Source organism: Vipera berus (genome assembly GCF_964194415.1).
Source record: "Vipera berus genome assembly, chromosome: 6".
Taxonomy (NCBI): Eukaryota; Metazoa; Chordata; class Lepidosauria; order Squamata; family Viperidae; genus Vipera; species Vipera berus.
In genome coordinates this window covers 61978613-61991123 of record NC_138208.1, presented here as the reverse complement: position 1 = coordinate 61991123, position 12511 = coordinate 61978613, and the positions used below count along the sequence as shown (strand labels likewise).

The 12511-nt window shown below is 39.7% G+C and overlaps 1 protein-coding gene across 1 annotated transcript in view; it reads left to right on the top strand.

Annotated features, from left to right (window-relative positions):
• The window catches only part of CACNA1I (calcium voltage-gated channel subunit alpha1 I), a gene marked incomplete at both ends in the record, with an annotated part of 359559 nt that extends 347537 nt beyond the window's left edge, over nucleotides 1–12022 (top strand). Inside the window, 4 exons of the mRNA XM_081330234.1 lie at nucleotides 7612–7722; nucleotides 8972–9137; nucleotides 10255–10427; nucleotides 11315–12022. Of these exons, the coding sequence (XP_081186360.1) occupies nucleotides 7612–7722; nucleotides 8972–9137; nucleotides 10255–10427; nucleotides 11315–12022 (1158 nt within the window). The remainder of the gene's footprint in view (nucleotides 1–7611; nucleotides 7723–8971; nucleotides 9138–10254; nucleotides 10428–11314) is intronic.
• Between the last annotated feature and the right edge of the window lie 489 nt (nucleotides 12023–12511).

Genomic DNA, 12511 nt, shown 5'->3' with positions numbered 1-12511 from the left:
CTCATGATTACTGGAAAAAAGATATAAAATTATTCCTTAGTATCCAACTCATCCTTGTGATTGGAAGAATGTGAGACTCTAGCTCACATTCCATCAATGCCTTTTTTGTAACAATTTGCATCTTATCATGTAAGAAAAGTATAAGAAGTATTTCTTAAATATGCAAAATGCATTATAAATGACTCATACACAATGCATTTATAAATTATAAATGTGAATTAAGTGCTTCTGTATGGGGCTGGATTCCTGGCAACTGCATGGCTGTTTTTTTTAGCTTATCTACCTTGTAGTTCTTTCAGGAATATTTCTATAAAATCTTTGAGCCTGTTCTTCCATCTTTTCCATTGTCTTCCCTTGTCTACTTGACAAATACAGTTATTTCTAGATCATCATCTACTCCTATCTCATCCAAGTGATGATCTGAATATCACCTCAAGGGAATAGTCAGTCTTGATTAGATTCAGGATGGATTGAAACCCTCAGTTACTCTCCAAATCTAGTGTTCAAAAGCATCTGTTTTGTTTCTTCTATTCTGTCTGGGTAACCCAATTTCAAAACTATACATTGCTGCTGGAAAGCTAATTGACTTAATTATTTTGCTCTTATAATGTATTCTGATCATATAAATATACTTAGCTTTCATGAACTTGTCTAAATGTATCACTGTATTCTTCCCTCGAATTAAACTCCTTAATTCTTTAGCACACTATCTATCTATGCTTTTAATAAACACATATCCAGGCATAATCTACACGAGGCCTTCTATAGTCAATAAATCAAAGATAAGACTTCCTCTTGTTCACTCCATTATCCATCTTATATTAAGATCTCTTGCCTTTCTGCCTTGCCTGAAACCTGCCTATTCATTTAACATTTTGCTCTCCGTGTTTGGTTCTGTTTATAAGAACATTAGTAGATATTGCTTTCACAAGGAATTAATGCATTAAGTAATTTACACACCCTCTTACATCATTCTTCTTTCAAATCAGTATACACACAGATCTAGGCCTCACCGGCTTATTGTATATTTGTGGATGTAGCACTTAGCACTTGTCTCTTCACCTTTTGTAATTTACTTTCCAGCAGAGTCAGTTTTGGAATATATCCTCTCTCTACAAATTTCCTCTCCTATTATGCCTTTTTAGAAAATATTTCAATATGTATCTGTCAATCTTCCTTTAACCTTATTTGTCTCCATTAGTTCCAGGATTAATCTTGAGTAGTCCTACCTAAATTGTACATTTTCCTATGGTTACTTTGGCCTTCTTAAAAGCATCTCCTAATTATCATTTTCTTACCATTTCCATTCTATGTTGACATTCTTGAGTCCCTATTATTTCGTACTTGACTCTGTAGTTGGTTGTTGTACATCCTTCATGTTTACAGAAGCCATCCTTTCTTCTTTGTTTCCTTTGTTTTTTACTTTCACGAGTTTTTGTTGCTGTTATTGTTGTATTGTTACTTGCTATAATAATCACTTGTATGGAAAGCTGGTTGACCCTTTTGACTTTTTTTTTTCCTACTAGAGGTCCTTGGTGCTCTCTGAGTTTGATTGTTTTCTTGCAATATTACCCAAACTAATATTTTTCCTATTAAATTTTCATGTGTCTTTTATGTCTTTCAGTCATTCTCTGTTTTCTTTGACTTAAGTTAGTCATATTAAACCTGTCTTCACATTGGTCTTATATTTTGACTCCAAGTGGAATCTTACTGGTATGCCTAGTCTTTTTTAATTTTGCAAATTTAACCCCTTTATTGTTAAATCTTTCCAAGTTATGTTCCATAGATTGTACCTGGAAGTATTCTGACTGACTGGATTTCATTTCCCCCTCTTCTGTTTCCTATTACTGCTTTGATGTGATTTAACTGTAAAAGAGAGTCTGTGAAGCCGGAGTTAGTAGTAAATAATTCTCTTCCCAAACTTGATTCACCTATCTCTTTCATTACTGTGTTTATGCAGTCCAAACTTTCCTGTAAATTCAGATTTCTTTGTTTCTCCAACTTTTTCATTCCATCACCAATTAGTAATACTGGGTCATCTTTTGATGTTGGATTTAGTGCTGATTACAGAATCCCTCAATATGTTTCACTGTCGTATGTGTGGCAGGTGCATACATTTGTATAACTTTGATGTTCACTGCATATCCACTAGTTCTAACATATTATTCTGTCACATACTGTAGCAAAACCATTTGCTGCTCCATTCTTAGTAAAGTCTCATGCCCTGAATAGAAATAATCATTTAATTTGATTCACCAAAATTCATCTATTCCTAAAATATCCTGCTTAGTACACTTTATTTCCACTTCGATAATTTCACTTTTGTTTTGTATTTATGCATCTCACATGACAGGTTCTAATGATGAGTCCTTCTAAACAAGAAATCCATCTTCAATAATAACCAAATGTCCTTTTGGATCTGGTCCATCCATGTTTATCATACACAGTGAAAGTTTGACATTCTTCCCCAATAACTGAAAGAGTGCCTTCTGATATGCGAGATTTATCATCTGTCCCTCAAGCCTATCTAAATATTTTATTTATAGCCATATAGATTTCTTGGCAACAATATAGCTTTATTGTTACATTGTTCTGGTTTCATTTTGGAGTACCTTCTTTTAAATGGGTTAGACTCCCTCACATCTGTAAAGCCCACAAGCAAAATAATTCATTCCCTGCAGTACATAGTTTCCAATCAATTTTCCATAGGCATTGTCAAACAATAAGTAGGATAATATAATGATTGTAAACCATTTATATGGGATAGTGATCAAGGATATATTTAACTATGGTGGTCATCCATGCAACCCTTGTTGAAATAACTCAGATTATCTCATTGCAGTGGGATTTTTTAAGTAATTTATGTCCAAGCAGTGAGTATTTCATTTTTTTGATTTGTTGAAACAACAGCATCTTTCAGGTTTAATTGATAAATTTATTTATTTTTTTAAAAACAATCCTCTTTATGTTATTTAACATTTCTCATACGATTTGGCCCAGTAATTATTTTCAGTCAATATTTGTAGCTGCATTGCTAGCTTGTGAGAAGGACTCAGTGGTTATATATCACAAAATATTTGTAATGATTGTAAATCTGAATCTGTATAAGAATTATAGAAAAAAGTAATCACTCTAAATTTTAAAGGCTCATAGAGCAAAATCTGCCAATGTCAGCAACTATACAATTCTCTTTCCTTACTTGTGATATACTTGTGTTAATAATTCAAGAAGATCAAAGCAAAAATTAATCTTGATTTTAAGAACATATTTAAAAACAAGTTACAATATTTCTAACTACATTTTGCTTTAGAAAATCACTTCTTAATATTAGTTGCTCGCAGGTGGTACACAGATCTTGATTACCAAAATGTTCAGTTTATCCACATGTTTAAACATAAGTTGAGAAGAAAATAACTTAGTTTAATTCTATTAACTTTTCATCTAAAAACAGATACAAAGGTAAAACAGCTTGACCACAATAGAAATTATGCATTCTGTTTTGCACAAATTAGACTTTTAATATATTTTAACACATTTAAGTATCCTGTATTGTAGGCAGTCTATAGATATTCTCACTATATAATATTTTATTCTCCTTGGTATTATTCTAATTTTAATAGAGTATTGGTGTCAGAAAACCTTTTTTTAATAATTTATTTAGACTTCAAATGCCGCTTGGGGGGGTTGTGTGAAAGCCCTAATAAGCAGGCATATACATAGAATGAAGGCTACTGCTAAGCTTGTAAGCCGCCCTGAGTCTTCGGAGAAGGGCGGGATATAAATGGAATTAAAAATTAAAAAATAAAAAATAAAAAAATATACAAAATGGCTAATTGTCTTCACATGATCTATTAATATATAATAGAGGCTTGTAGATTTGAGCATGGTATTTTATTTTATAGTTTATTAGGGTGTTCTTTTTGTCCTGGTATTCAATGGAAAAGAAGTTCATGTCTTACAAAGTAACAATGGAATAATTAAGCATGTTTTCATGTGAACTTCAGTTAGGCATATGATAGTTTACTAAATTAGTTAGACGTGTCATTCATACAAAGTTTGTGTTTGTATAATATGTACAGATATTGTGGCTGGTAGTTGTGCTGTGTTTTGATGTAATGTGATGCTGGTTTTCTTTTCTTTGTTAAGTGTGTAGATGATTAGTGGTGGCTGTGTTTGGTAAAAAAATTCCATATTATGCATCCTTGGACACAATACAGCACACTAAGAAGTACCGTATATACTTGAGTATAAGCCGAATTTTTCAGCCCACTTTTTGGGCTGAAAAATTCCACTTCGGCTTATACTCCAGTCAACAAAAAAAACTTACCGAGGACTTGTGCGCGGCCGAGGCTTTGGTGCTTCCGGGATCGCGCGCACCTCTCCCAAGCCACCGCCGTCCGGAGACCTGACGAAGTTTGGGGAGGTGCGCGCGCAAACCTCCCCAAACGTCGGCAGGTCTCCGGACCTCCGTGCCCTGCCTGCCTGCTTCTTTCCGCTGCGGAACGAAGCAGCCTGCCTGCTTCTTTCCGTTGCGGAACGAAGCAGCCTGAACGAAGCAGGCTGCTTCTTTCCGCTGCGGAAAGAAGCAGCCTTCTTTCCGCAGCGGAAAGAAGCAGCCTGCCTGCTTCTTTCCGCTGCGGAACAAAGCAGCCTGAACGAAGCAGGCTGCTTCTTTCCACTGCGGAAAGAAGCAGCCTTCTTTCCGCAGCGGAACGAAGCAGCCTGCCTGCTTCTTTCCGCTGCGGAACGAAGCAGCCTGCCTGCTTCTTTCCGCTGCGGAACGAAGCAGCCTGAACGAAGCAGGCTGCTTCTTTCCACTGCGGAAAGAAGCAGCCTTCTTTCCGCAGGGGAAAGAAGCAGCCTGCCTGCTTCTTTCCGCTGCGGAACGAAGCAGCCTGCCTGCTTCTTTCCGCTGCGGAACGAAGCAGCCTGAACGAAGCAGGCTGCTTCTTTCCGCTGCGGAAAGAAGCAGCCTTCTTTCCGCAGCGGAAAGAAGCAGCCTGCCTGCTTCTTTCCGCTGCAGAACGAAGCAGCCTGAACGAAGCAGGCTGCTTCTTTCCACTGCGGAAAGAAGGCTGCTTCTTTCCGCAGCGGAAAGAAGCAGCCTGCTTCGTTCAGGCTGCTTCGTTCCGCAGCGGAAAGAAGCAGGCAGGCTGCTTCTTTCCGCTGCGGAAAGAAGGCTGCTTCTTTCCGCAGCGGAAAGAAGCAGCCTGCTTCGTTCAGGCTGCTTCGTTCCGCAGCGGAAAGAAGCAGGCAGGCTGCTTCTTTCCGCTGCGGAAAGAAGGCTGCTTCTTTCCGCAGCGGAAAGAAGCAGCCTGCTTCGTTCAGGCTGCTTCGTTCCGCAGCGGAAAGAAGCAGGCAGGCTGCTTCGTTCCGCAGCGGAAAGAAGCAGGCAGGCTGCTTCTTTCCGCTGCGGAAAGAAGCAGCCTGCTTCGTTCAGGCTGCTTCGTTCCGCAGCGGAAAGAAGCAGGCAGGCAGGGCACGGAGGTCTGCTTCTTTCCGCAGTGGAAAGAAGCAGGCAAGCAGAGCGCGGAGGTCTGCTTCTTTCCGCAGCGGAAAGAAGCAGGCAAGCAGTGCGCGGAGGTCTGCTTCTTTCCGCAGCGGAAAGAAGCAGGCAAGCAGAGCGCGGAGGTCTGCTTCTTTCCGCAGCGGAAAGAAGCAGGCAGGCAGGGCACGGAGGTCCGGAGACCTGCCGACGTTTGGGTAGGTTTGGGGAGGTGCGCGCACACCTCCCCAAACCTCCCCAAACTTGGGCAGGTCTCCGGACGGCGGCGGCTTGGGAGAGGTGCGCGCGATCCTGGAAGCACCGAAGCAAGTCCTCGGTAAGCTCCGGGCGGTCACTTGCTTCGCGTCTCCTGAGGGAAGGGGGGGCGACTGGAGCGGGCGTGTTTCCTCGCCTGCTGGGCGCCGCGATTTGCCCGGGGAACGCGCGGGCCCCGAATGGCAGTGTGGAGCGAGGAAGCGGACAGCCAGGGCTTCCCCGAGAGCCGTGGCCACACAGGGTATTCCTGTGTATTCAGGCTTGCAAAATGGCGGATCGAGCCTCTGCTGGCGGCAGAGGCTTGCAGAGAGCGGATCCAGCCTCCGCCGGCGGCGGAGGCTTGCAGAACGGCGGATCGGCTTATACTCGAGTCACCAACTTTTTCCAGTTTTTGGGGGTGAAATTGGGGGTCTCGGCTTATACTCGAGTCGGCTTATACTCAAGTATATACGGTATGTAAAATCCTGTTGATCTTGAAGGCATTTAAGCTAACATGACTAGGCACTGGATTGTGTCCACGGTGCTCTAAACAGTAGTAATTCAGCAGTTAGCCTCTGTGGAAATAGTGTGGTTTTAGCGCTGTGAAGATAGTCATCATTATATCCTTGTGACAGATTACATCATGATAGTGGATTACCATTTTGGAAATCTACTTCAGCCATATCTTCCATTAATTCCAAACGAACTGTCGTCTGAAGGAGTCCTAATATTTGCCACTGCCATTGATTCTGTTACAGATCCTGTCCAAAGCCATCAGCTCTCCATATCACTTTTTTGCTACTGTTTACACCTGCAAAATATTCTGCACAAATTCAGGAAGGCAGAACTTTATTGAAAGACTTTTCAAATTAGGTCATAATACTAGAGATAAAATAATACCAAGAAAGAGCAAATACCAAAATAGTTTCAAAAGTTCCTTAGAGACTTAAGTGAAAAAAATATTTAAAGTGGAGAATAGTAATCTGGGTAAAAGGAAAAATAAGAGAAAAGGTAACCCAATAAAATGAAAAGGGGAAAAATATCTTCATCCCTTCATCAAGGGATGACATTTAAAGAAGATGGAGAGATGGTGTTGGGGGATGATTTGTTTTAGGAAGCAAATTAAAACCCAGCAATTTGAGTTAGAGAAGTGAAAATAAGGAATATTATAATATAGAATGTTGTTTAAATAGAAAAGGAAAACAGAAGTTGAATAATAACAAGGAAAAGAATGATTTTTTTCAGTAAGTTGGAAATAAGTAATTTGTATTAGTAAATAGTACTAACTAGTAAATTAGTAAATTCAAATTAAGCTCAAGAGGAAAAACGTAAGTGAAAAATAATAAAGTAAAGACATATAGCTATATGATTTTCATATGAATTGCATGATTACTACTGTTGAAATGAAAGCTTCACTATAGCCACAAACTGCCTGTTGATGGAAATAAACTCTGTTATCCAAGACAAGGTGGTTCTTTTCTCAATGATCCCTAGACTATCCTCTAGGAATCCTTCTCAGAGATTTCTCAGTCTCTTAATGTAGACTCAGTTACACTGAATTTACATTATATATTATGGAGCCACTCCTTGATGAGACTGAAAGGCTTTCTATTTTCCTTCCAAAGAAGATGAAATGGAGAATTCTTCAGATGACATGGTCCATCATAGATGCACAAAAAGTGTATTTTATTTTTGTTTATCTTCATCTCACCCTAAGAATCTTTCATGATATGTAAAATTGAGTTAAGGTTCTGTAAATGTCAAGTATGACCTTTTTCCTTGTCTCCAATCTCTTTTCTAAAGTGATGCGACTGTTAAGAGTGTTATTTGACAGTTTCTTTCCTGAAACCCATCCACCCTCCTTACTATAGATCCAGCTGGCTGAAATGGAGGCCTTATCACTCAATTCTGATAAGTCTTCTATCCTGCTAGGAGATGATGGAGATAGTTCCAACATTGACCAGCCAAGCCCTAAGGAAAAGGTAAATTATTTATATATAAGGACTACCTTCCTTTAAAAGAATCCATTTTTTCAGGGTCAAGGAAGTGGTCGGTGGGTGGATGACAAAATTCTATAGGACTTTTTCTTAAATGCTCTGAATTAATTTATTATGCTCTGTATCAAGTGTGTGAAACTTGATCACTGGGGCCACACTTTTGGTTTATCTTGTTTTATTGGAGTGAACTGAGATTGATGGCTGCATAGAATGGGTCCATTTCACACAGGTGTGCAAAAATTGGAATCTTAAAACTATAGAGCTTTCGAGAGAGTATTAACACTTAATATTAGTAAAGAAAACTGCATTGCCTAAGCTCACATAGAACAAGCGGGGCACTTGTTTCATCATATTATTCCTGATACAGATTTCTTCATGAAACATGAAGTCCATATGTGCATATGGAACATTTTCATTTTCCACCAGAACTTTTTCAATAAGGGAAGTCAGTTACTGAAATGTATAAAGCAAAGAGCTCCAATAAAGCTTTGATACACATCTAGCATCTTTCCTCATAGCTCAGTTAAAGTGTTATCAATCCTCCATGAGCTAGCTGAAAATTAACCTGCATAACATAAAAGTTTGTTCTGACTGCTGATCCTTATCCTCCTCTATAGATACTGTTTTGGCATGTTAAAAAAGCAATTGATTACATTCTCTGTTGGCATCTCTGTTTTACAATTCTCTTGGGAATCCATCTGCCAATCAGTCCTGGTAATTCCTGAAGCTCATCAAATAATTGATCTGTGGAATGACATGGAAGCTCAGTAAAATGGGAACATCTTTCTGGCTTTATTAGGCTATTCACAGAGCCAAACAATCAGTTGTTTAGCAGGCCATAAGAAGCTACCTATAGAGTTGCCTTCTCTGCCTGCTTCTTCTTCCCAAAAGGGGGGAAAAAAGTGACAGAGAAGAGTACCAAAAGCCCCAGTAACATACTTGTGTAAGATTGAAGTATTCAAGAGGTTCTGGGTAGTCATCTGATTGTACTGCCACAGAATGGCTAAAATGAAAACAATACCATGGAGAGGGAACAGAATGAAGAATTTAACAGGCCACAATTCATATCATGGTTAAATGCCCTTGGGGAATGACCAATATTGCTGATGCCCTCTGACAGTGTATCAGATAGATATCTGGGCACATTTTTTAACCTTGCAAAGTTTCCTCTTATTTAAATAATTGTGTTTTCTTTTTACGAAGCTTCATGAGACAATATCTTTATTTTGACTAGGATGGTGAAGACAGCTCTAATTCTACAAGGAATACAGGCTTGGAAGAATGTCTCTTCCCTTTAACAAATACAGGACCTTCTCTGCCTCCAGAAAGCTACCAGTATGAAATGGAAAAAATCCCTTTCAGTCGAGCTCAGTCTTGGCTAAATAATGAGACCAACGAAGGTAGGCAATGCCACATAGCTGACATGGTATCAACTAATACGGTATCCAACAGAGATACTTTTTGAAGAGCTGTTTCATGTTAATGGGATGTATTCAGGTATAGGCATGAAAAATGCATTAATTGTAAACAACATAGTTATGAAGAAATTGATGTTTTCCAAAGTTTTTTTTTTCACTCACTGATCTAGGAATAGAAAATGGTGCTATATACATATATACATCATTTAACACAATACCTCAGCCTTTTTTCAATTGGGTGTATTCCAATGTGTCCAATATTTTCATCAGAGACAGTAGCTAGGAGACATATCTGAAAGACACTGAATTGGAAACTCTGCAATATTGATATGTTATCTGTAATCAAGGAAACTGTATTCTAAAAGGCAAGAATTAACTTCATAATTTTGTAAATTTGAAAGGCTCATGTTTTCATTCCCATATGTTCATCTGTGTTTTAAAGGTCCTCTTAACTCAATGCCTAAACTCACCCTTTTGATCATTCGAGTGTTAATTTGTTTATTTTTCCATAGTTTTTCAAAAAACACGAGAGCAGCCTAGGTAGCTCCTGCCTCTTACAATAACACTATGAATTATTGTGAGACATAGTGACTAGAACAACTTTTAAGCCTCATGAAAAGGTAACTAGAATTACTTTACATTTTAAAACCAAAAGGATTTCAATGTGCAATCCTGATGTATGTAAGAAAAGCCTGAAACATTGCCAAAATCCCTCATTCTGCTTGGCTGGCAAGTGCTGATTTGTCTAATACTAAAGGCCACACTCAAATTATTAACTGTGTTCTCTTAGGGAAAATTATTCAGGGAACAGAAAACATGTTAGCCAATAGAGCTGGATGCTGCTGGTTATTCCTTGCTAAGATGTGCCAACTAAGAGCAAAATAAATTAGTGCTTCCTAAGCTAGCTGCCAAAGAAAGAGAAGGAGCAAGAGGTATGATTGCAAGTAGTTTGATTTTCTTGGTTTCCGCATTAAATACAACTTAAATTGACTTTTTAGATTTCTGCCCGATAAGAAAACTGGAAAGTAGAAAATCAATTTCTTCTTTTTTATGTCTTTCTCCTGATTTTACCAAATCCCCCTTGTTTTCTACTGTCCAGATGCACCCGATTCTCTATTGCCAGCTCAAGCAGACTTTTTTCTCCCAGCTGTTTCTGCTAAACTATCAGATCAGGAGAAAGTATCTTGTCCAGAGAACCTTCCTAAAATCTCTCTGCAAGCTTCCTGGGCCTCACTGCAATCTCCCAATGTAAACTCGTCACTTATTCACCAGGTAAGTCTTCCCATAATGACTTTGTCTCAATAATAATAATAATAATAACAACAGCAGCAGCAGCAGCAGCAACAACAACAACAACAATGGTGGGGGAGGAGGGGGAGGAGGAGGAAGAGGAGGAGGAGGAAGGTACCTTGGAGGTCATCTAGTCCAACCCCCCGCTCAGGCAGGAAACCCTATACCATTTCAGACAAATCGCTGTCCAGTCTCTTCTTAGAAACTTCCAGTGTTGGGATATACACAGCTTCTGGAGGCAGGTTGTTCCACTGATTAATTGTTCTAACTACGTCCACTAAGGTTGACCCATACATAGACATGAGGAAAATGCTTCAGGAGGAAAAATAGATAGACTTTGTATTCTCCATTTAAAACAAATTTCAGAGGTATACCAAATTATACAGTCCAGGTTAAAAATTGGATGAGTCCTATATAAAATTGGAAGCCTTCTAATTAAACCTATGTATTCAAATAACCAGTAGGCCTGGCTATTAAATCTACAATGAGAGCGTGAGTGGACCTTATATATGAAAATGTCTGAAAATTTCAAGACAGACTGATGGAAGATCAGTCTATTTATGGCTAATATTGGGTGTGATTAGAGACACCACACAAATGTTTTAGTCAACCAGATTTCCTTGCAATGATGTTAACACACTGTTGTTCTCAGCTGATATTGCTGATTGACAGCTAAGACAGCTAAGAATCAGAACTGTGTCCTCATATTAATGTCCTCATATTAATGGTTAGTGCTGCCAGATAAAAGTGGAGGCAAGGAACAACCATCTGCTTTTGTTACTTGATGTATAACATTGGAACTGATGCCCTGTTCCTTGTACTGAATATGAAAAGTGATTTTGTTTGTTTGTTATTTCTTGGCCTTGCAGACCACGGAGAGTGACACTTCCCTTGATGATGGCAGGAGCAATAGCTCAGATGGCAGCTTGCAGACCACACTAGAAGACAGTTTAAACCTTAGTGACTCACCCCAGTGCACCTTAGATCTCCCAGTAGTATTATGCCCAGTGCCAACAGCCACTCAAAAAGCTTTGGTGGTCCCACTTTCCCCTGTCTCTCGAAGGCAAAGCATAAGGGGTCGTGGCATCTTCACTCTCCAGAACATCAGGAGGCACCAGCGGAGCCACAGCAGTGGAGGAAGCACTAGCCCAGGTTGTACTTATCATGATTCCATGGACCCTTCTGATGAAGAAGGGATAGGGAGCAGCCTAAGGGGAGGAGGTAACAGCAGTGAGCAGTCAGAGACCCTCAGCAGTTTCTCTTTGACTTCTCTCTTTTCACCTCCTCCTCCATCTCAAGCTCTGGCACTTGTGAAGAAGTGCAACAGCACCAGCAGTCTCCATACCAACTCTTCTTCACGGAGTTCTGCAGCAAATGAAGCCAAGCAGTTCTACTCAGTTGACCCAAGGGGTTTTTTATCTATGCCATCTTGGGTGACAGACTTCTGCAAGAACAGCCCTTCTCCAAGAGAGGGCGATGTACCAGAGGGCTTAGACAAAATTGGGACTCCAGACCACAGTCCCCCAGTTCCTTCTGAGCTACAGCTGGGGACCAGAGTCAGCAAGAGACATAGATGAGTCTCCCTGCAGCAGGGAGGAAGAGTGAAATGTGAAAGAGGATTGTTCTGGCTGCCACTTCCTAACAGCAGTTCCCAGTGAAAGGACTGTGAAAAGGGAAAAAAGCAACCACACAAAATATAAATATGTATGTCTGTATGTGTGCACGTGTGTATGTGTGTCCGCTTGTGTGTATGTGTGGAAAACAAGATTTTTGTACCATACCTCAGAGACTTGAGAGAGTGATAGCAATATGAGAACATCCCACATTTGCAGGGGATCACTACTTCTGCAAAGGTGACTGTGGGACAAAGTTAAGAGGGTGAAGAAGACACTCCAACCAAATAACTAGCTGGCTGGGTGCAGCTATTTAGCCCTCTGCATATACAAATATATATGTACAGATATATAGAATGATTTATTTATTTTTTTTACAGAGAGCTTAGGACTTTTAGAAAGTGCTAACTATGAAAAGGGCAGGGTCTTGGGGAAAATAACTTTAAAATGAAA